Genomic DNA, 25418 nt, shown 5'->3' on the forward strand with positions numbered 1-25418 from the left:
AGTTAGCACACTGGTAGTAAAACTTCATTGGGCCTTTAGTTTTTTTAATCGAAATAAATTGTTGTTTAGCTTTGTCGTGATCACCTGTGTTTGAAATTCTGACAGCAAGTGTAATACATGCTAATATATTTTAGTATATTAATAGTAAACAATAGAAGCTTGTTTTACTTTTTCAGAAAGACTGATCAATGTCAGACTACATTGAACAAGCTAATAGAGCAGCAGCTAGTCTGTACTTTGGCTCTCTATATTCCAACAACTGGGGGTATTATTTGTTGTCTTTTCAAGTGTTAGATGGCAAGATTGATTTCACTTTGAGTGTTACTTACTAGCGATATAAGACGATATATTGGGCAATAATAGTATGGAGTTAATAATAGTTTTTAGAGTTAGGCTACTGGGACTATAAACTTTTGACAGAAGCTAACAGATTCCCCCGCTTCCACGCTTTGAGCTAAGCTAGGCTAAAAGCATCATGGACCTAAATCTGTATTGAATGCACATAATTATGTCAGTCTGTTCAGTAACTTATTTTTCCTCTGAAAACTTATGATTTGAGTATGTAAAACTCAGCGCTGCTGGCTTGAAGGTTTAAAAAGTTTGCTGGCTTGCTTCTTTGCAGCAGACGGCACTTAGAACAGCTAATGGTACAACACTCTATCAACAGCCTAGCCATGGCAAAAAACAAATCCTATCCACTAAGCTACTACAAACATATATACAGCCTCTGTTTGTTGCTAGCACCTCTGTTGGTTGTACACCTCAGTTAGTTGCTTGTATTGGCCACGAATATAGATGGTCATGAACGACAAACGTAAAACTGTGTTCATTGAATCACAAAGACTCAAGCCCCCACTGGCATGACTTACTGGGACACTTTAGAACAACAGACCCTACATTAATGTTACTAATTACACCCATGCTTTTCCTGACAAAATGTCAAATGCAAAAGATGTATATAGTGGCTTGAAAATTGATAATCTCAATATGTCATTTCCCTTAAAATAAATAGATATTATTGGGCAACAACGCTGGTCTTTAGTGGCAGTAAAAATCATATCATTATTTTTCTTGTAGGATCCATAAGTGAAATAAGACTCTTAGAAGAATAAGATTCTTTCTCACACTGTCACCCAACCACACCATGCAAATGTGGTATACACCCATATACACTGCTTTCACCCACCACTCACATACACAAACACACACACACACACACACACACACACACATACACACACAAAGGAGAGGATGCAATACACTTACACACAAACACGCAGACGGTGGCATCTGTTGAAAAGACATATGAGTCAGATCACTGTCCATAATTTTCACAAGTGTCACATTGGGGACAAGTCTGGGCATGTGGTGAGACACAGGTTGAGTCACACGCACATACGTACACACTTTCATGCAGCTTGAGAGGTTTCATACACTAGGTGGTGATATTAAGTTATCTACTTTAATTGATTCATACTTTACAGTAATCACCGTAGTCCAAGGATGAACACAATACTATACGACCTATCATGTGAGATTTTGATCATTTCAAATACTTTGACTTGCGTCACAATTGGACTGAAACAGAATATTTCTACATTCATGACATAATATCCCTCATTGTGATTTGTTTGACCTCAAAACAGACAGAATATTTATTTATTAAATGTATATATGTCATGTCCTATAATTTACTTACTGTTTATGTAATGTTTAATAGTACCAACCCAATTCATCACCTTTAACAATAATAACACATTTATTTAACATAATAATGTTAAGTTGAATCAAGTCGGTCAATTATATTCTTATAGCCCAAAATCATAAATTTCCCCTAAAGGGCTACTTACTGTGTTGCTACAACTGTAAATATGCTATTCATGGGTAAATATTTTTAATGCTCTCTTAACTCAGGAGGCCACAACTGCTGTTTCGTTTTCACATCTCCAACATTAGGACACCATTAGTTAAGCATTTATCTCCAAGAGTATTGCTGCTGAACTAAAATAGAGCAACAGCTGCCAAAGCTACAGGGGAAATACAGGGATGACCCCTCAATAGATAAATAAAATGTGTCTCGATTTCAGGGCAAGGCTCCTTGAAGGCCACCTAGGAGTCTGCAGGATGACCTCTTCCCCTGTCAAGAGGACCCTTTACTTTCTCTTGTGGAATCTGCACCAGTTGCAAAGGGTGTAAGCCACAGGCCCCATGCCTTGAAACTGGAGAAGCTGCTGAAAAGCCAAACCTGGCCTCAGAAATACGTTTTGTTGACAAGCGGTGAGGATCAACGGAGCCCATGCGGGACCCGGACCCTGTGATATTTGATCGGGCTTGACGCGTCCCATTGCGTCTGCCCACCCTGCTTCACCTCCTCCGTCTGCACACACCCAACACCTCACACCCAGCCCCAGGGATAAGTGGTCCCTTTCTATAAATACAGAGACAGGATGGAAGCTCAGAGGCAGCCAAAAAAGAGTGGGAGGTGGGAGCAAGTATGGCTAAAACATAAAAAGTGAACACCTGTTAATAAGGTGCCAAGGAGTCAATTGTGAGGCGACAATAAAAAAAAATAATTTCACAATCTGTCAACTTAATCTCCAGTGTTGCTGCATCCATCATTTGCCCCAATGCCCTTCAAAACAGACACATGGACGCATGCCACTTTAGATCACACACTCGAGGTAACCATTATGTACTTTCCTGAGTTTCAACACCTTCTTTTAATCAAGTCCCCACCCTCCTCAGTCTGTCTGTCTCCTCATCCTTGTCCGCCTCTCGATATTACCCTCTGGGTCTCAAGAAAACAGGTGCAAAGAGAAGTGTCCAGTACCCACACACACACACACGCACACACACATATAAACACTTCATGCGTGATGCCTGCCCCAGCCCCGCCTTTCCCTTACCAAGACCTGTAGCCAAAGCATGCAGAACATTTCCTTCTGTCCTCGTAGCTGAAGCGTCTTAAATTGAAGAGCTAATATAGCCTGTCATCCATGTAAAAGTCAGAGCAGTGGAGCTCTCCTACAATCCTATGCGGAAAAGGGTGGCCTATACTCAATCTCAGAACAGAGGACAACTGCCAGTGCTCCAAGCAAAAAGGCTCTTTGTGCATGAGGTGATCTGCTGAGATTGTGTCATAAAGAGAGAGAATAATCTTAAATGAATGCATATATATCTCTCCTAAGATTTGTTAATGCCTTTGGTTGAAATGAAAACTTTCTTGGCACTTCATGGCACACAGATTTAAAAATGAACAAGGCCTAACAGTATAGGCTACATTAGAGACACCTCTCTCATACAGCTCATCCAGAAAAACACATTCTATTGTCAATCTGGCAACTTTTACTTCCAAGTTTCTATTTGTCTAATTAACTGATTGAAATACTTGTAAGTTAAATCGTTTTTTAATGATTCTAATAATCAGTGTGGCTCTGGCAGCCAAACATTAGAAAAAGTAACCATTTTTAAAAACAATAAATCACACCACAAGACAAGTGAGACAGACAGGCGAACAAAACTATTGGTTAAACCTGGCATGACTTCCTTATTTCACTTCAGTTAATAAAAGTCTGGCATGGGGGGAAAAGGCACAATTTTCTTTATCTGTTCACATGTAATAATTCTATGAGCTTGTAGCTGATGTCCTTATTGGCACTTAAGAGTAGTAAGGAGGAGAGAGAAAGGGAGACTCTGGAGTGTTGCAGTCCTACATGAAGTATGCAACACACACTGTAAGTTGCTGTAGTAGAAACTGCATACAAAAAGCATTAAGTGTTGGCTAAACAAGGCCTAATGCAACAATGGTAATTGTAAATTTGGAGGGAGAAGTGACGTTAAAGGTTTGGCGGCAACGTTGTGCCCGCATTTCTCCATTGAGTCGCTAATGAGAATGATAATTTGTGGCTTCTTTGACGACCCCTAGCCCCTTCAATAGCGACTTCTCCCAAGGGACGTGATGGTGCAGGTCCCTGAGGGACATTCAGCCCTCTATAGGAATCCTTTTCATCAGCAGATAGGGGGTTCCCGCCTGTTTCGTTTTATATATGGTTGATCATCAAAATTTCCTAAATAGCTTACTGTAGACTTTATATTGTTGTCCCTGTGCCATTATCTGTTGATATTATTTCCATGCTTTGTTAATGCACCTCTCTTCCTACAGTTTCTGTGGGACTTTTTCAATCATACTTGTATTTTCTACCTTTACTTAAAATATTGCTGTTGCTTGGTTACTAGTTTATTAGATTCAAACAGTATAAATATAAGATTTCTTTATCTCCCTTCATATTTCCCAACACGTTCATGGCCACAGAGCAGACGCAGCAGCTTTTAACCTCATTTGCCAACAGCCTAAAACCATATAAAGATAGGATAGACTCAGTCAACTTCTCCTGGGAGTTTGTATATGCTACCGCAGTATCCGAGTCCCCCCACGATCCCTGGTGTTTACACCGGACCACGCTCGCTTCTTGGCGGTCAGGCGTGTGCGCGCTCGCCTCCTCACCTCCGCGGAGCGGCTGCACGACCCGGCCCGCCAGCGGGGATTTACTGACTGGCGCTGTGCCCGCCCGCAAGCAGACTAGTTCGCTCGGTTCTCACGACCTCAGCTCCACAAAGGCATCGCTGAACTATTAACTCAGACACGAAGGCAGTAGGAACAACCACAGAACCCACACACGCTGCCAACTGGTGTTTCAGTATGCCTCCTCGCAGAAGGAAGCTGCTCAAACATCACTGGCGGTGGGGGTTTCAGTATGCCATTTACTGACGGTGTCATCTGAGGGACAGGGGCACTCAACAGGGTGAAAGTGAGAACGCAACTACACGAATTAACAAGATAGTCCAACTGTTAAAGGAAGATGAAAACCGGGAGTTTTGCGAGTTATCAGTGCAAAAACAGCCATCACAAGCCGTGGGCCAAGTTCCAGTACAAATTTGAGTGTTGGTTTTGTCAACAGCTTTACTTTCTCTGTTTGTTGAAAGGGTTTATCTTTACATGTCTCTATGTTTCCCAATGTTCCTTATTCACGAACAAATTCGCTTCACACGCATGCTTAAATGCTGTGATGTTAATGTCAGTGCGTGTTGCAGTAGCTTTATCACTGACTAGGTTCTGCAATGTCCCTAAAAAAACCGAAACTATTATAATCAGGTTTCGGTTCACGGTTTAAAAGAGGCCGGGGTTTAAGACTGAATGAGACTTCTAAACATCAATAGGTTTTGCGTTGTGCACTTATATTCACACTTTATATTACGCTTGTTTGCACCTTATTTTATCTTGTGTCTATCTTGTGTGTGCCTGCGGTCGGGGCTAAAAGAAACACTTTTAAACCGACTTCCTTCTGGCCTGTGCCAGCCACACGCACACACGGCGCGCCGGTGGAGTATTAAATGTTGAGGGCTTCTGACCGGCGGTCACCAGGCTGTAACTAAATCCCCAGTAAGGGAGAATGCTGACTGCAAGCGGCTGACACACGGCTAGCGCCAAGCCGACCAAACACGGCCCTCAGTTCCGGACCTCACTCACTGGAGGAAGAAACATTTACACCCAGGGATAAACAGAGAAGGGGCAGGAGATCAAGAGGGGAGACACATTTACTACACAGAAAAGTGTGTGAAGCTGTGAAGAAAAGGCACCTGGCCAGATATAGGCCAGAGACTGTAGGCCTACATAAATAAAAGGCCAGTTCAAATGATTTGATTGTGCGTCATGTTCAAGTTTCAGATGTCCTATAGGTTTAGGCCTATTTATCCACCTCGACTTCCGTCAGGTTTCCCTGTCATCAAACAAAAGTACAACCAAGTTCCCTCGTTTTCTTCTTTATTGATGCGTGGGCCCACTGGGAGTGGATTTGAACAATTGATACACAAAAGGAAGCGAGGATCCTTCCATATTCTTCTTTCACTGAAGCAATCTGTTAGTGACATTAACCCCTGAGCGCATTTCCCAGGCTCATGAATAGGGTTTAAGACTTCTTAAAGCTCCCGCTGCATACAGGATGAGACCCTTTTCAATCTTTTAATTACCTTTATAGCAATAGAAAAATACACCCCCATTCTCCCCTGGACCATTCTCCAACGGGCCAGATGTAAAGTGCTCCCGCCAAACTGGTGATAAGGTGGCAACTTAAAACTTAGCAGATTCATTGCTATAGGAGGTAATTTTAGGAGTGTATTTGAGGTTGCAGCTATGACTGCTGCAAGTGTTTGCATATTGTATTCTCTCACTTGTCTTGTGACTTTTACCCATGAAATGTAACTTTTACGCACGGCCTCAAAAACTACAGAACAACAACAACTTATACTCTCAAATAAAGCATAACAAAGCAATACATGGACACGACAGAAACAGCCTTTAGACAGGAAACTTGATTTCTGAATTTTCGTTTATTAAAACACTGCCATCACCCAACTTCAGTGTTTTCATTTCAACACAAAACAACAAAGGATATAAAACACAGCTTTGGTATGACAATCAATAACAACTCTGTACAAAACTAAACCCTTTCATAAAAAGTACTTCATAAAGAGTTCCTATAAATCTTTCATCTGCATGTACAGCATTTATCACTGACATCCAAATATTGGAATCAGACAATAAATTAATTAAAAAAAACATGCCCTGTTCCATAAAACGAAACAATGAGAACTACTGGGTGGTATTAAGTGGTTAGAGCTACCGTCCAGTAGCGGGAAAAGTTCCAGGTTTCAACCCTGCAAAAGTTGTATGTGCAGTCAGTTAAATGTCTACACTGGAAAAGTAATGCAAACTGGTGTCACATGCAGGCTCTTGTCCTGTGCACTACCAAGGCCGCCACACAGGCTCGCTGCTCTCCGAGCCGGTGCTGACCCCGACCGGGCTGACCACTTGGGAACCCCCGGAGAAGGACGTCAAGCCGTGGACCGGAGATGCTGCAGTCGGTGCCGAGCTGCCATGCACCGGACTGGCGTTGACCGCAACAGGCACTCCTGCGTTTGCATAAAGCGGGATGACAGGCGCTGTGGCGGAGGCAAAGGCCGGGTTAGGGATCAAAAAAGCGAACTGTCCGTCGGTTGCGGGCACCAGCTGGAACCCACCAAAGACCTTAGGGGAGACGGCCTCGGCGGGGCTGAGTTTGGAGCCCATTGCAGCACCGCTGATGGGCAGAGTAGATGGGAGCTGCACATGGAGGGGCTGAGCCAGGTGCGTCTGCTGGGACGCGGCCTGCTGCGGATAGTTCATGGACATCATCTGGCTCATGCAGCTGGACAGGTGGCTGAGGAGCCGCGACCTCACCTCCGTGTTCACCCCCTCTGAGGTGGAGAGGAAGCGGGTGACCTCGTTCATGCACTCGTTGAATCCTGCCCTGTATTTGCTCAGGACGGTGGCATCTGCTGAGAGCGCTGCTGGGGGGAAAGAAAGGTGGCGGATATTAGTGACGCATTCATGGGTTTGTGACTCTTTCAACAGCTTCCTAATGACTTCCTGATATTTTTTGACCCACTTGGGCCTACATTAACAACAACAAAAAAACTTACCGCTCATCTGTACCCGCTGCAGATTCCTCAAGTGCTTCACAGTCATCTCCAGGATATCTGCTTTCTCCAATTTAGAGTGTCTGGAGCTCTATAGGATATAAAATGAAAAGTTGAGCTTATATTCAAGCCACACTTGAAACGAAATTATACATGAACATGAAAGAGTTGTTAAATTCATCAAGATGATCTCTACTTACATCTTTTTTAAGTGCGTCCAGGATGAGAGTCTTGAGCTGCCCAAGGCTTTCGTTTATTCTGGCTCTCCGGCGTTTTTCCATGATCGGTTTGGATGACTGCAAAGAACAAAAAACTCTACATAAATGTCTCGTTCACCAATCACATACAGCCACTTGCATTTCATGTCACATCATCACAACAGACGTGTTAACCACATCAGAAACTCTTAACTCTTCGTGAGAAAGCGCAGTATATTTCCTTGTGAAAATGAAAAAATCCCTTACTTTTCTATGCTCGCTGGCATTTTTGGGTTTGTCCGGTGTGTGTGTTCCGTTTGCAGGGGCGCCGGCAATGGGGGATGCCGTTTGCTTTTCCATAGTGTCAGCTGGCATTATTGATCAAACCAGGTAAAAAAAAAAAAAGCAAAGAAGTAAATCCTCTTTGGAAGCGCCGGGAAAAGAAAAACGTTGAGAAAATCTTGAGATGTCTCAAAAATTCACGTTGAGCCACTGCAGAACATAAAAGAGAGGCTTGACATTCGGTTCCCACCGATCGGTTTGCGCTATGTCGCTTGTTATCACCGAGCTGTCATCTGACTACAGGGGCGTGCGTTGCACCGTGCGGGGCAAGTCTCCGCTTCTGCCACCGACACACGCCGCGGCGGTACTTATAGACGGCTCGCGTGCTCCCAGTTCGTGTGAAACCCTCTCTGCATTCTTTCCCACACTCGCCTCAGCCAATGGCAGAGAGGACTCACCCATTGGGCGCGGGGCAGGCTGCTGATTGGACAACACCCCGCGGGCCGTCAGTCACGCGCTGCTCAATCAGCCCTGCAGGGACAAACAACAAAGCGGAGCGAGCTGCAGCGGCCGGGCTGTGAAGTGATAAGGGAGGGGAATGCTGTGGATGTTTGCTTCCAACTTTGCTCGTGCTCGTCAAAAATGTTTTACTGCTTGGTGTGTGTGTGTGTGTGTGTGTGCGCGCGCGCGCGCGAGTGCGGGAAGAATGTGGAGTCTTTAACAGTGCAGCCGGTAGCCTACTTCTGACAGTGTGTGTTGTTTTGTTGAAGAACTTTAGAAATCGTATTTATTAAAATAAATGATAAGACCCTATTTTGTTACTTGGCTGCAAATGGATTCATGCTTCTAATGAGAGAAATAGTCAAGTGATTCTTTTTGGTGTGTGTAATGTGCCCAGAATAAACCCAGAATATTTAATGGCTGTATTCAGTATCTCCAAATGTGTATGCCCAATGCTCAAAGTTGTATATGCCTGATGCGACTAATAACAATCAGATATTTATTTCAAGTACTAACATTATCTTGTCCTAACGTGAAAACAAATACCCATTTCATCTACTTTTAAGATTCCTCTTGTGCCTCCAAGGAGAAGACATCTGTAATGGCACGCGAGGCGGTTTGCAGTAGCACGCACCAAGCCAATGGCGTGCGTCCACTCTATGCAAATACAGCAGGGCGCACTATGATTGGATGTGAACAGCTCTGTGTCAATCAACCCGGAGCGGGAGCAGCTCGGGGGGGGGGGGGGCACATCTGTCCGCGTGCCATTCGCGCAAACTCTCCTCCGGTCTATGCGAAGCACGTGCCAAAACTCGCAGATTACAGCCTGGAGACCATGGAGCATATAATGCCAAGCCTGGGAATCTGGAAACGTTATATTTCAAGAGAATAGGATATAGTAGACTAGAATAGAAAAGGCGCATATAAATCACTATGACAGATGACATTTATGCTGCACTAGAAATAGGCCTATATCTGGGCTGCAGTATCTCATATCATATGCAGCAGGTCAGATAATCCTATAACCTAATTACAAAAATATATTGGCCTATATATCGGTAAGGCTTTTCAGGAAATCCACTACAATATCACTGATAAACATAGACTACATAAAATAATGAAATCCCAACAACACCAACATTAAATACCACGAAATGATGAGGGTCTTGTATCAGCGTGGCTCAAAAAAAGTATTTAATCCATATGTAACCAACTAAACACCCAGATATATTTCCCCTAACCTTTGATTGTCGACACATCGTTTCCATCAGATTATGTGTTTGAAACGAGGTATGACACAGTTTGAGGGAGAAGAGCGACATCTAGCGATCGATTTGTGAAGTTAACCAACCTAACACGATGGATCTCATGGCATTTAACAAACCAAGTCGACACTTGCATTTAAGGTCTTAGCTTTTATAAAATAGTAATTTAAATGAAGCCTGTATGCCGAACGCAATGTAAACATCAGCTGTGCTGGAATTGGTGGGGGTTTTTTTTACATGGGATGCAATGATTCTCTTGCTCTGCATATCATTTCCTCATTCGTAGAAATTAATGTCCTTACAATTTTGAAACACGTGTGACTTTTCGATTTGTTTTACTTAATAATAAAAATAAAAGCACAGGAAAATGAGATTAAGCCTCTGCAGTAGAAGACAAGGAAAAGTTTTCTTTTGTGCTCATTGTATTGAGATGACCACAAGGTGGCACATCTGTGTCCAAATTGATGTAGAAAACTCCTAATAAAATGAAACAAAATGTATGTAATTATAATGTGGTGAATTTATTTTCCTACTTATATCTGATTAGTGGTTATTAAGTCAGCCACAAATCAAAGATGTGTGACATTTCTTATATTAGGCTACCCCATCAGTTAAACTTAATATGTGGGGAAAGAAAGGTAAAAAGAAAGTGAGCTGGTGGAAATGAAAACAAGTGATAAGAAGAAACACTGTGAAAGAAACCACAGAAGGAAGCAGTTGTATTTACAGTATTAATATTACAAAAATAAAGAGATTCTGTAGATGTTTAATATATCCTGAATGTCCCATATGTACAAACGTGCATACACACATTACAAACATACATGCAAAGTCTGCAATGTTTCATGTAATTTTCAGTTGTTTGCAATGTTACCTCTGTAACGTATGTATTCGGAATGCAGTAAAAACTTTTCAGATCAACTACATCTGCATTAACACACAATAATAATGTAACTGTGACAGAAATAAAAGAGCAGACATGATGTTTACTGTGAAGTATTAACTAACCTAAGCCACTTTAAGTCTCTGCAAGCTGACGTTCATAAAGTAATGAAACTAAGGAAAAGCTACAGCTTTTTGTGAAAAAGTTCAAAAACACACAATAAACTTTGAAGAAATCAGCGTAGTATGTGTGATTAATTGTTAATGGGCTCCAACATGCAAAAACACTGATCTGATTATTAAATAAAAATAATTAAAAGTAACATTTGAAGTTGCTATCACCAGTTCTAAAAACACAAACAATGTAACTGTTACCAGTCACATAAATAAACTAAAACATGCAAACATGACACAACTGAAAACTTTATGTGAGTGAAAAGTAGATTTCCATGTTAAATCGGTAGGTGTACAGCAACAATGGGAGCATTACAAAATGTAAGGAGGCGTAGATGTCATAGTAATCTTAAAACTGATGACAAAGTCTGTGATCCTCTTTTGGTCAGGAGTCTATTGAAACAGGCCAAATGTAATAAAATTTTGTTAAGCCCTGCTTCAGTCCAGTCTCTAGTGGAGTATCAGTCATTGTTCAGTGGCTCATGACCCCCCCCCCACCACCACCACCACCACCATGGGTGAGCTGTGCTGAGGCATGCTGGACACTTGTTTACCCAGGATTCTGAGCCTTAAGGGCCAGCTGTGTGTGCCTGGGCTCACATCGCCTTTATTTGCCTTCGGATCTGCCCAAATGATGCAGATCTAATTCTACAGAGCTCCACAGAGATTACACAACTGCTCCCTGCAGCAGTGGAGTTAATGGGATTTTGGTTTAATAATTCTGTATAGGTGAAGCAGCACCTGTTGAAACTGATCTGAAGTCAGACCAAGTCTGACAACTCTTAGTATTTCAAACCCTAACCATCAATAATTCCCCCTCTTCATTCCTGCATTTCAAAGATCTCAGACTCAGACAACAAAGAGAACAGGAATTCCCCTTCAACTGAAACTTTTTGAGTGACTCCGTCATTAGAGCACCATTAAAGTTGATGCCGACATTGCTGGCTTGAGGAATGTGGAGGACAGAAATCACTGCTGTTTTAAAGAGACGATCAACATTCACCAGACAAGAGCCAAAAGTACTTGCTTTTTGACTTAGCTGTATGAGCTGGAGGTCTGCAGGGGGAGATGAAAGGGCCCAAAAGGAGGCTGAAGCTGTGTTTGCAGATTTAGCAGAGTTCAGTAGTCTGTTGTCCAGATCCAGTGCATGCTCTGCGGCTCCTTTTGACTGCCGTCTGCTTAATTTGTTGTTGTACAATGAGCCCATGCACTTCTCTAAATCCATGTGCAGAACACAGAAGGAGAGTCAATCATATCTGTATTAGCCGGTGTCGGCTAGACAATCCCTCTATACACAATCCTCAATCAAGTGCTAGTAGATGTGTTTACCGCCATGAATCCTCACCACTGAGCCTGTGTTTGGGTGGCTTTTGCTTGGTTTCAGATACAGTGGCCATTTTAGACAGGCAAATCAGTAACAAAACAAGATGCTACTATCGTGTGAAAATGTCACTTTGGTACATAAATCTCATTAAAAAGCTTTTTAAAGTGATCTTTTTTTATAGTGATGGGATGTAACTATTTACATTTACTTAAGTAAATTCAATTGAGGTACTTTTATTTCTTAGTGTTTCCATTTTATGCTGCTTTATACTTCTACTCCATTTAATTTCTATATTGATATTTCTGTATTGAAAAATATAGATTTTTTACTGTACTACATTTACTACAGCTACTTGTTACTTTACAGATTAAGATTTCTTTTTTTAAAAAGGGCCACATCCACCAACTGCAACAGTAAGATGCTGCTACAGTTGGCTGCTAACATATTAACGCACCATTAATGCGTCGTCATCATCATCATGTATAATCCAGTAATGTAATATACAAAAGTCAGTCCCGTAGGCATGGGTTTTAGAAATACTAAGGTCACTAGTCCCCCACCTCCACCCCATCTGTAAATGTTTCAGTTATTTGTATTTATCTATTAAGTTCAATTATAACTTTGTGTTCAATATTTTGTATAACTTCTATTTCCCAACATTAAGTTCGAAATGCTATTTCAAAGCCTAAAATGCTGGTATTCTGGTAGAGAAATGTTGAATAACTTATTCATTTACTCATTGATCTAAAACTAGACAAATTAAAATAGTCTGACCGAGTCTAAAAACACTGGAATCAGCCTATAAAAAAACAATCATGTGGAAGTTTTTAATCGTAGAATTTAAAATCCCCCCAGGTTGCTAAAACACCCAAACTCCCAGAGAACATACAGAGGACATTATTTACTTTACAGAGGACACTATTACTTAAGTAAAGTCCTCTACCGCTGGTGACACAAATCCAGATACATGATGACGATCAGGACACATTCATTTGATGTTCTGTTTCCAAATCAGAGATGACAGCAGGACTTCAAAGGTACTCTCAGTACTGGTTAGTGCTGGGAGGTTTCTGAAACAAGCCAAGCCAGAATCCTCAACACCAGCAGATCTGAGCTTCTGAGTGAAAGAACACCTGTGGCTGCTGCATTCACCTCCCACTTTAAGTAGAGGGATTTGCTGAATCCCCAAAACACAGGGTTTGGTGATTTATTATGGAATCTAATTAAACTAAACACTGAAGAATTAAGGTGAACAAATATTTGTGCAAAAATATGTGCTCACAGACATTGGCAAACGATCTGAAGGGATTTCCCCCTGCTAGGACGAGATATTTCATGTGCATTGTTGCTAGGGATTTCTCAAATTTAGGAGTGGCCAGATGTATTAATTTTTTTTTACACCCATCAATTGTTTTGGTATTAAAACAGCTATTTTCCTGTTCAACTATTCCGTGTTTGATGTATTACCAGGACAGCAGGGTGCTTTATAAGAGGTCAGAATTTGAATAAATTAATATGATTTTGGAAATATTTCTCATGGCATTACAGGGATGGGTGCATTCAGTCAAAGGCTTCAAAGCTGCATGTTTGCACCAGAAACGTGAGGGAAAGTGGTATTTTTTCATGCACTTTCACTTTATTCTTCCTTAATCTCATTACTCCCTTGGCTGTTTTCATACCTGCAAAAAAAAAACCCTGAGATCAATTATATTTGCCTCACTTTTCAAGCGGTTTGTTGTCATTTTGCCATCTGCAGACCAGCATGTCCAGTACAATGTGGTGTATTCACGGAGCCTCTTTGGCTTTCTGAACAGAGAGAGACCCTTTTCTCTTGCTTCTCGCCCAATTCAGGGCTTTCTTCTCCCTTTTAAGTGGGCTGTTGATGAGGTTAGTCTAATCAGATTAAGTCAACTCACATTGGTCTCTGCAGTTTGTTTTCCTTCCAAAGGCGTCCTGACATCTCCTATACTTTTTCTTTATCCTCCTCTTTGCACTTTTCATCCAGGCTTCCACCCAAAAAAACCTTTTCAGCAGAGGTCCCAATGGACTCCTTTATAAACCGCAGTTCCCCAATGATATAGGTTATTTAGAATGGGTCACTAGACTGCTATACATGGGAAAGGCCTTTAAAGTTGTGCAATGACGCATTTGGACATTTCCACTGGTGTCTGTGTGAGTGCCAGAGATTAGGTAAACACAAAGCACTAAATCAAATTTTGGAAATGGCTGGAACCTTTAATTTGATTCCTAAATAAATGTTTGAGGGATGTTTTGTAAACTACAAGGCTAATGCAATCTCCACCTTTATGTAGACTCTTGGAGGAGAGTAGTGTTTTCACGGCCAACTTGTTAAATTGTTCTTAAGAGAAATTAATACACTTTTATTGTTTAGATGTCACAAGATGTGACTGTTAGAAACAGTGGATTAAAAAAACAATAATTGCCCAGTTAAATCTTTATATCCATTTTGTGTTTTATCTTAAAAAAATCCCTCCAAAGCTCCATTGTCAAATGAAAACATACATTGTTGTGGGCATTTTCTATTCATGACAAACTATCTTTTGGGAAGAATATCTGTAAACCATGGCATTCAAATATAAAAATTTATTTTTTGACAAATGTCTATAATCTTTAGTTAGATATGAGTGCATTTTTTTTCTCAGAGTTTGACTTTGTTGTTTTGAACTATTAATATCATGAACTACACGATCCTACTACAACTACATCGCCTACATGATCAAAATAAATTTGATCAAAAATAACAAGAAGATTGTTTGGATTGTCATAAATGATGTGGTGTGACACAGATGCATAATCACACAATTAATTATATCTGTGTCCTTGATCAAGAACTCTAAATAATTCACTTTTAAACATGTTTAGTAATTGGAGAGAGACATTAAAGGAAGCAAAAGTTTGGAAAGTCCCTGAAATCAGTGAAATCAATTATTTTTCTTGAAATTTGATTAGATTAATATGCACAGATGCCCAGTTAAGAATATGCCCCCCACGTGCAACTGTAAAATCTCTGAAGTTCTCATCAGTGGTGTGCCGTAACTTGATTCCCCCACTAATAACAGACTTACAAAGACAATGAGCACAATGAATACAGAGGAGGTCTTTTCAGATGACTTCAGAGCCCCCCCCCTGAGAAAAGACATGGCAGCCCACTGACTGAATGGGGGGCTGTAGAACCATTTCAAGCTAATGGATCTGAGAGACTGTCCACATAATTACATTACAGCATTTCAGCAGCCCTTTGAGCTCCACACTTGCAGCTTGGGCACACCACAGCACTTCATTCATATCATGGCTCCACAGTGGAATGTGCTATGACAGATATGGCCCTCTTGGGTACTCTTGAACAAGGTTGCGCCCCATGGGACTGGCAACCCCCTCATCCCTCTGCATACAAGTTCTTGGATTTAAAACAGAGGGTGGGCACTGCAAAGACAAAGGATCAAACGTGGAGGGCAAAGAAAATCTAAAAAACGTCTTAGTGTCAACAAAATTATGTTTGAGTGCAACAATATGCATATTTTCCCGTTAACCTTGACTTGTTCCGTTAATTTTTCTCACTAGCTTTCTTTACACGTGAAATATAACACATTTCATAGTTTATTACGTAACATGTTTACACTTTGTAAAAGATATCATGGAGCCAAAAACATTTTTAATAATGACAAAGGCTAGCTAACTGACATGCAGGGTATGTGTAAGTGTTTTCCATGATATAATCTGGTTTGGCTCCAGTCCGGCTCACACAGTTAGCTGCTAATAAGTCAACATCAATGCTTATGGTTTAGTTTTTATTTAGCTGATATCTTTCTGTGACTTTGCAAACAATTGTGGTAAAACAAAAAAAATGTGTTTTTGTGAACACTAAAACATAACAAAGGTTTCTTGTGCTGTTTTCAAGTTTTTCCTTTATACCAAAGGTTGCAAATAAGCAATATACACAGAAAAATCAGGCAGAAAATCAGCTTTTTTTATCTCTTTTGGTTTAAAGTGAGTTTGTGTCTAATCCGTTCCAGCCAAACCAAACACATGTAAAAGGAGAACAAGATCTTTCACTGGCAGTGTTGAATGACCCTAAATAAGTCAAACCGGCGAACACAGAGCAGAAAAGGACACATTTGCCGCTTCATTAACATACCGCCTCCTCAATCAGTTTTGATTTATAAAGAACTTCTCCAACCCTTCACAGGCCAAATTATTCAAATTTAGACTGATGTTTTTCTCAATTTGTGACCAAAAGCGTAAATGCCACACAAAAGTTGCAGTCAACCTATGCCTACTGACCAAGTGGAAAATCCCTCAAACTAATTTAACACAAAGCGACAATTTTGAGATTTCCCTCCTTGATAGCCATATTAAAAGATGTCACTGATCTCTTTGTTCAGTTTTGTTGGTTGAAGAAATGCTTTGCTCTCTAGTTCTTCTGAACAAAAAATGACTCCTTTTGTGGAGGAGCAAAATCAATGCAAATTAATCCTTTATTCATTTCCCCTGTGAATAGTTCAAGACTTTTGTTTGGGGCCCGTGAGCTAAACAAAATCATAAGAAAGGTGGAAAATGTGAACGTTTATTGGCCAATGGAAGAGAGAGATGACCCCTCTCATGGGTGACAAAGACTCCTTTATGGCGTTGGTGTGAACCCATGAAGCAAGGGTATTCCACTCTGGCTGACCAGCACCACAGGAGATCCAACACGTGCAAAAATGGTGACCCAGTAAAACCAACTCTTTTTACATCCATAAAGGAGGTTAGAGAACCAAAAGAAGCCTTAATCTTTGCCCATTCTGAGGGACGAGGTGACCGGCAGAGAAGGACAGGCTGCAGACTGTCGTGGACAAATTTATAATCCACTTTTTATTATCAACAGAGGAAACTTTCAAAAATGTGTGCTTCTTTCATAAAATGAAGATAAATATAACCCTGTGCTGACAGCAATGTTGGGAGTAACGTGTTACAAAAGTAACAGTATTGCAGTAACAGTAATGTATTAATTTTGCTGTAACACAGTAATATAATGCATTCTAAAAAAAAACTGGTAATATTATACCCATTACAATCTCAGTAACGTGCGTTACAACACATTTTAACACGAAATTATGTGGTGTTTTGTTTTTCTAATTAACCAACACCAAACATTTTGGCAGCAGAAAAACAAAACCATGAGTAAAAGAGTAACGTTATATTCGTTCTGTGGGAATCCGATGGTCGAGATTGTAGGCAGGGTGCAAACTACAGCGGAGCTCGGCTCCTCTTAACAAGCTGGTAGCTCCCCTAATGGATTATGCATAAATAGATTTCTATAAGCTATATGTTTGTGCTTTAACAAATTACTTTCATGATTAGAGAGGCCGCTGTCAGCTCATCCTGACCGATGACAAAGACCCACCAGATCAGCGGATAACTCTGCACATCACTAGAACCCACCTATTCAGGCACATCTTACTATGACTAATAATAGGCCCATTAAATAGCAGTGAAAGTAACTCAAAAGGGAGCTGCATGAAATCTGTTGAATGGTCTGAGGTGAAGATTGAAAAAGAAAAAATCTGAGGGTGTAGAGAGTTAGAAAAAAGTGATCTTAGTGCTAAATTAGCCACTACTACCAAAACACCTGTTGGTGGCCACGTTGCATTGTGGGTAATGTAGGTGATGCGCTTTGACAATGAAGAAGAGCCAGAAGAACAGATTTTACTCTGAAAAAGACAGGACACTGACTAAATACACACAAATCACTTTCCACCACTTTGAGAGCAAGAGATGCTGACTTTGCAAGACACTGGTAGAGTACCGATCCTGAGCTCAGCACATTCCTTCACAAGGCCAGAGGTAAAACAAAGGACACAGACTTGCACGGCAAGTTGCTGGGATTGTTTTATGTCCATAGTACAATGACAAAGAAAACGATTGTGCATGTTGGTAATTGCTAAAATCATCTGAATGGAGCAATGACCAGCATCCACAATGGTTGAACCAAGTGGCATTGGTTTGTGACGTTTACACATTTGTGGTCACCTCCAACATCATCCCATCATCAAAGTCCCCTCTAAACCCCAAACACCACTGCCATTTCTTTTCCCTCTGATGTGGAGATTCATACACTTCACAGCACGTACCCTCCTTTTAACTTTTATTTTGGGCCAAACATTGCGGACAGGACAATTTGTGTGTTTGAAAACACCATGTATCAATCACATCAAAAGCCCAGGAGACAAAGGCAGAGGCTGGCAGCACCAGACAAACATTCCCATTAGTCACTGCACTCTCTTTCTCGTGTATCACATTGCAGACGAAGGAGGGGTTGTTTACTCTGGAATATCACACTGTAAAGGCAAAGAGAACCCACCGCCTGGCACATTCAATAAGCACGGAAACAAGTGGACTACTGTGTAGTCAATTACAATAAACACAGATCAAAGAGCACAAAATGGACTTCTGTTTTATACTGCACCATGTGGCACAACCTTTTTCCTTACAATGCCCTCACACTCGATCTTCCCACACTCATATACAAATTCACTATTAATGGGGTCTGAAAAGTGTGATTTTCAGCTCTCCCTCTTGTGTTTCTCTTCCCTGTCCCATCCCCAGCCCCCTGCCTGGTGCTGACCCAGCCAGCAGACCCCCTCCGCCCCCTTCTGCTGGCCCCCTCCAACCCTGGGAAGAAGGGGCCCACGCCAGAGCTTTGAGTGGGGCTCATTAGCAGCGCCCACCTGGAGGCTGGCTGGGGGCTAACAGAGGACCATGGGGGCCAAGGCCTTGATCTGTTGGCCGTGAGCAGCAGTGTGACACACAGCGGGGACGAGGCTGCTGCAGCATAGTATACAGTACAAAGCACCATCAGATATCCAGTATGCTTCAACAATCCTGAGTTGATCAAGCCTAATCTGTTTAATTGTTCCCTCAGCAAAGGCACACCTCTCTCTGTTAACCCACCCTTTCACCAATTTCCTCTCATGGAAATCAGACAGAAAATTTGATGTTTACTGTTTGTGTTGATGGTATCACTGCAGTAGAAACAGTCTGTAAAACAATTATGGAGATGACCTTTTGTGTACACCTTCTTTGAAGTCCAGCCACCTTATGCAAATTCAATATCTCATCAGCAGCTGAGTGCTTCTTCATCCTCTTCCAAATCGCACCCTTGTTTGGTGGTGGTGGTGTGTGGGGGGTGTTGTTTGGTGCAAATCAGTATTTACTCTGTCAGTTGCTGGTATGGGGGTGAGGCTGAGGTATGCTGGTGTGTCTGCATGTAATACACCAAAGGTCTGGAGCCCCTGCGGTCAGATGCCCTGGGTCTGGGGAGACACAAAGGGATTCCACTGAAGGAATAGCGAGTCTCCTGAGTCATGGGGCTCCAGTCGCACAGACTGCATCTAGGGATTCATGTCGCTGTTTGACGCCACAGTATCTAAACAACAACCTTTCCAAAGGAATTTAGCTTTGGTGTTGCATACATGCATATAGTGAATTTTTCAAATAGTTTCACATGATGGTGTTTTACTGAGGATACCGTAAACTGTTTCACTGAATACATCCGCCCCTTTTAAACAATATAATTGATATCAGTTAAGTGACAAAAAACCACCCATTATTGATCATGATCGTTATTTTTCAACAGGAAAATATTTTAATGATGTTTGTAAGATGTCCATCAAGAAATTGTCTTTGGGTATTGCCCTGCATAGCCAGACTCTATCTGATCCATTATCTAATTCATGCCATTTGTATTTGTGAAGGTATTCTTCTCTTCATCAAGTCAATTTTTATTGTTTGGTAAATCATCAGCTACCATGAGAGATTTACTCAGCTATCCTTTCTTTTGGATTGTCTAGCTTGTTTACAAGACACTGAACAACCACCAAAACAGTTCATGTACAGTTCCACAAACACAATTAAGAAGACACTGAAGTAGCTGCCACATTTTTTAACTTTTTAAAAAAACTTTCTTTCAAAAACAGAAATCTCCTCATTAAAATGTCACTTCGACATTGCTTTCCGACGACCGAAAAAAAACTTGGACTCTCTGTATTTTTTAAATTGCAGAGACAGGAGAATGAAATTTGTATATCTGCCTCAATTGGTTGGACCAAGAACCTTTGTCTTCATTACAATGATGCTGTAATATTTTATTCTGTATAGTAAACACGCCTGAAAGTAGGTGATATTGTCCACTCAGTTATCATTCATTTGCTTTGCAAAATTCGTTTCCATTAAGAATCATATGCACTTAAATTTGTGTTGAATGAAACAGTAGGGAGGATATCATGGTTTTAGCAGTCTTTGAAACACTTTAAGCTACAAAACATGAGCTAGCTGTGGCCCTTAGGCTCTGCTCCCTCAGATCCTTGGTCCTGGGCCAGCACTGTCAGGTGAAAGAAACCCCAGAGAGCCATCACATACCTATAAATCCAATACATTATATCCAATGCTAGCAAAGACATTTACAGAGTCAGGTAATCCAGGTAGCAAATTTTGAATCTGGTTTTAGATATGTTTGTTTAAAATTCTCTACAATCAGTGATGAATGCAAACCTTCTGAAAACAGTCCTGCGTTATAGTGAGCATTTGGACAGATCAAAGAGGAAGAGTCTGGGCTACTGCTGGTGAATATGGACAATGGATTGGTCATGATGGCTGGTAAATCTCAGTCACAGACCACCACATCAAGGACAATTAGCATTAGCTTGACTCTCCAGGCTCACCCCTTAAGCAGGATGAAAAAAGTGACCTGCTGACTAAGCACATTCCACCTGCAGCCTGCAGTTCAAAGGGCTCCCATGATGGTCACCCTGTGCACCTCACTGCTCCTCTGCTATCCAGCCACCACCTACCCTGAGGCAAAGCTCACCCTCCTCCACACCGTGGGTGACCCGGCTCCATCAACAACATCCCGGGCCATTCACAACACATGGAACTGCTGACCGCTAGCTGAGCCGCTACCTGCCAGCTAAGTGCCTCAGGTGATGTTTCAATGGGCTTCACTTAAGAATTAGCTACACCTCTCCCCCCTCAGAAAGGAGGCATGAGGGAGGCAACATATGGCCGACTCAGATGAATTCCCCTACTGTTTCAAAAGGCTCTAAGGAGCCTTCAGGGTGATCGGAACGTCACGCTCCTCTTTACTAGATTAAGTCTAATAATCTCCCAGTAACGAGACTTTAAATCTAGAGCGGTAAAACACTGGGCCCCAGGGTTCACTTACACACAGTGCATGCTGTTTTCCCTTTAACACTTTATTTTATGACTGCAAGTAAGAGTTAATGCTCCTCATCAACTTTCCCCTCTTCTACGAGCAAAGAGGAAGATTTGTTGATATCAGGCAGGGATTCCCCAAATGCAGGTTTGATGTATTGAATTGTGGAATCTTGAATCTGTGGGGCATAGCTAAAAAGTACATATGTGAATGCCGGTGTTAGAGGACCAGACGATGACAGAACAAATTGAGTCTACATATTAGTATGTGAGATGACTGGAAAATTCCAGTTTATTCCAACTTTTGTTTCAATGTGTTTTCCCCTGTCTCATCCTCCTTTGTGCGTCTGTGTGTTTGTGTGTATGTGTTGTGGGCGTGCCGTACCTTCCTGGCACCTGGCTCATCTCCTCACCTGACTCAAATCAACTGCAGCTCTCCTGCAACTCGTTGCCAGATTGTTTCTTCTCCTTTGTGGTACAGTGTCTCTCCAATTTATTTTAGATTCTCCAATTAAAGAGAGAGTAAGTGATTCTGCAGAAGGATTGTTGATATTTGAACTCAACTGCCAAACAAATACAACTTTCATCTTTGTTTTTACTCTTCAGACTAGGGCTGTCCTGACTAAGGATTTACATAGTCGAATCAGAATTGTCATATCTTGCCTATAGTCGAATCATGTGTACGCTTGTGCACTGCGATTGTGAGTGGCAGGGTGGTTACACACGATAGCTCCACTTTAATCTTGAGAAGCTGCAGCGCTGCAGTCTCTATTTAGTCAGTGTAACTTACACTGTACATTTCCAGCTAAAATGAGGCTTTTTGTTGACCATTTTCTCTCTGCTGGCCTGCCATTCACCGGCCTTGTGCAGAGTTTTGTATGCACGCTGTGCGGTCGACACACGTCGCGGTTCCTCGCAGCTATTTTAAGTAACTGGTTAAAAACGATATAATATTCTTTGAGGTTCACCGTTGATGAACCTCACAACCGCACAAGTGCGGACAACTTTGCACAACACTGGTGAAGTTGGGACTCCGTCTCTTCAGTAAGTGTTTCTACGCCATACACACTATGCCTACACATAGGCACTGACTCCCCTACCTTGAGAGTTAGGGTTATAATTTTGGATTTATTCACGCACTTTAAAAACTTTACTAAAAGTATTTTTCTTTTCGCATGTTTATTTACAGCGTTAAATGTTGAAATGTATATTGTAATAGGCTGATATTAACTTATTAGGAGAAATCTGATAATTCTATGTAAAATCAGACGTTGAGCACCCCCATATCGCCAAAATGGTATGATCCTCGCTGTGAAGCTTCAACTGTGAGATTGACAGTCGAATCAGGCACCACCCACCGAAGCATTGAATCGGGGTCAGCCCTACTTCAGACCTTTTCCTCTCTGGATGTTTCTCAGCCATCTCTCCTTCTTCACAGTGCCTGGAGTCCAGCTGTTCGAATGTGCCAGTGTATAGAACTCTCTCTCCCACTGCCCCCCTCCTCCCATCACTCCTGTGAACGAGCACTGACGGCACCTTTTGCTGATTGGCTGGAACGATGTTGTGGGCAAGGTCCACACCACTTTCTTTGTTTTCCATTTACAGAGCCAGGGCTGTTTTGGAAACCCAGATTCTTTTTTCACAGCACACAAAAAACAAAGAGCTAGAAAACCATGAGCAAATATTAGCTGAATTTAACAAAAAAATACATTGGATTAAAATAACTTAATATTGCCTTAACTTCCAGTGAAACTTCGAGTGTGTTTTTGTGACTTTTTCCTCATGCCTTTTTAGCTTAGGTGTGTTTCTCCTTTGCCTCAGGATTCCAGTACCAGCGTATTTGTTTCACCATTCACGACTCGCTGCCTCAGCTCAACTTCCACCATACTACACCTTCAGCTTGCCTGCCTTCATACTGTCTGCCTAAACATACTGTAATGCTGTAGCTGCCACGAGCAGATATTGTAGGCCTATTACAAAATCTGATATTTGGCAAAAAACAAATAAAATGTGTTTTCAGTGATATATTTGACTGATTCAGTATGTACATTTTTGAGACTTTCAAGAGACATTAAGAAACTTTCTTCATTATGTTGATAAAAACAAAGGATATTATTTGTATATAAACATAATTTCTACAATTAGACATGTTGTACAAAAAGCCAACAATTAATCTACACCACTTTTCTGGAGATAAAACTGAAAGCGAGAGCACACAAAATATGATGATATAATGCAGTCAAAGTTGAACCACAAAGTCAGTCAGAACTTCTTTACAATGTTTATGACTGAAAGTAAGAGAAGAATGTTCAACTTTGACAGAGAAGTTTTCTGGACTGAGCTGTCTTGACGCTAGCAAGAATTAATCCCTATATCCCAATGACAATATCACATAATTTTGTTAGACTGCAAAGCTTGAATACGATAGCACAAAACTTCAAAGGTGGAGTAAATGATCCTGGAGAAATCCAACACCATGAAAAATACCATGAAATACAGCGAACAATGACACAGCAGGTAATATATCAAATGTTAGCTAAGTTGTGGGTTAGCATACTGCCGCTAAAGTTGCTGCTGCAAATCTAACATGCAGAGAGGAGGAGACACTCAGGACACCAGCTCCAAACAGCGATACAACTCTCCTGCAACAGACTACTGTTTAGAGACCCCCCAAAATTTCACAAATCATGTTTTTGGGAGAGCTTGAGCCAAGCTCGAACTGAAATGGCTGGAACGGCTGAAACAGTGTTGTGTGGTGGTTGAGTATTTTGCATTAAAAACAGCAAGGCAAAATGGCACCATTGTGAAAGTTATCAATCCCCAACCCATACTGACATAAGGGCAACAAAGCCCCTGGTAACTTTTCTTGGGAATTACTATGGAGTTCACAATGAAGCAACGACTCCCACTGGAGTGTTGATTAGGTAGATGCCTTCACTGGGCTACAGGACCGAGTGTCAGGCCCGTCTCCTGCCCTCCAGGGACTCAATTTATTCATTCACTGTAATCATGGCGGCCCCCGACACTGCCCGAGATGCTGCACACTCTCTCCTCTCTACGCATTTAGTTTGGAGCTGAAGCAGCGGAGGCAGGAAGGAACCCCATCGAACACAGATATTGTGTGGGGCGGCCTTAAGAAAATTCACTCTGAAATCAGAATTCACATGTTACACAGAAATCAGGCTTCTTTTGAGTCATGATCATCAAGGTCTTTCTGGAGCTGCTTCATTGGTAGTGAACTGTTATTAAAAGGACTCAGCACTGTTATTTGTTATGTCCCCAAGACAAAGCAAGTTCTATGTATGACCCCCTACGGTAGGTATCCTGGAGTAGTCCTGAGCAGTTCAACCAAACAATGGCTGTCTATTTGCAATGTGTTTCATTTGAATAGTTTATGGAAGCCTGAAGGGCTAATACTATGCAGTTTCCACACAGAGAGGAACAATTTTGTCAGAAGTCAGAAAAAATAAACATTTAATGTGAGAGAAGTTATTATATAATCTCATGAGCCATACTAGTTTTGAGAGAAATTATTACCCCCTTCCCCGTGACCCGACCCCGGATAAGCGGATGAAGATGCAGATGGAAATGGAGATTCCCCCCTTTAATGTGATAAGTATCACAAATATAAGCAGATGGTTATACCACACTTGCGTTTGTGGTCACAATAGTTGTTATACTGTAGTACTTCAGATGTTTGTTGTATCATTGGTTTGGTCAAAAAGACTATTTTGGTTCTACACTGAAAAACATGCTGAAGATAATGGCATTCCAGTCTGGAGGCAACCAAGATCTCCACACCAGGAAAAGGGACCAAAACAACGTTTCTCGGCTTGACGGTGTCTCTTCCGACCTTATGCCAGACAGCCGACTGGAAATGCCAGGAATGCTAGACTGCTGCTCGATAGGAGACCATGTTCCACTTATTGGCTACTGGTGGGAAGAGCCACGGGGACAATGTCCAAGATGAGTTCCCACACAATAGGAACAAGACATTTATGACTCTTCGGCCACGGAAAAAATGGAAGGTTCACACTCAGGACACTCACAGCTCTCGTACTCCCACCG

The 25418-nt window shown here is 41.6% G+C and overlaps 1 protein-coding gene and 1 long non-coding RNA gene across 3 annotated transcripts; one reads left to right on the plus strand and one right to left on the minus strand.

Annotated features, from left to right (window-relative positions):
• Positions 1–6368: 6368 nt before the first annotated feature.
• her9 (hairy-related 9) lies at positions 6369–8387 on the minus strand. Of its 2 annotated transcripts, none has more exons than XM_046056598.1 (4): positions 7980–8387; positions 7716–7811; positions 7519–7606; positions 6369–7383 (listed from the first exon to the last, which is right to left on the minus strand). In XM_046056598.1, the coding sequence occupies exons 1-4, from the start codon at positions 8085–8087 to the stop codon at positions 6803–6805; spliced, it is 873 nt and encodes a 290-aa protein (XP_045912554.1). In that variant the 5' UTR covers positions 8088–8387; the 3' UTR covers positions 6369–6802. The 2 variants fall into 2 exon arrangements, with proteins under 2 accessions (XP_045912554.1, XP_045912553.1); XM_046056597.1 differs by having other exon boundaries at positions 6369–7386.
• Positions 8388–21763: 13376 nt separating this feature from the next.
• Positions 21764–23293, plus strand: LOC123974597. Its single transcript, XR_006825891.1, has 3 exons — positions 21764–21872; positions 22789–22922; positions 23172–23293. It is a non-coding gene; the product is annotated as an uncharacterized LOC123974597 (long non-coding RNA).
• Positions 23294–25418: the final 2125 nt, after the last annotated feature.

This window comes from Micropterus dolomieu, linkage group LG08 (assembly GCF_021292245.1).
Source record: "Micropterus dolomieu isolate WLL.071019.BEF.003 ecotype Adirondacks linkage group LG08, ASM2129224v1, whole genome shotgun sequence".
Lineage (NCBI taxonomy): Eukaryota > Metazoa > Chordata > Actinopteri > Centrarchiformes > Centrarchidae > Micropterus > Micropterus dolomieu.

What these genes read in the sequence shown, in the direction of transcription:
- her9 (XM_046056597.1), bottom strand. Translation starts at nt 8,087, where the DNA reads ATGCCAGCTGACACTATGGAAAAGCAAACGGCATCCCCCATTGCCGGC. An exon ending in ATGCCAGCGAGCATAGAAAA is followed by an intron (nt 7,812 to 7,979) that starts GTAAGGGATTTT and finishes TGTTCTTTGCAG; the next exon opens with TCATCCAAACCGATCATGGA. An exon ending in TGGACGCACTTAAAAAAGAT is followed by an intron (nt 7,607 to 7,715) that starts GTAAGTAGAGAT and finishes TATATCCTATAG; the next exon opens with AGCTCCAGACACTCTAAATT.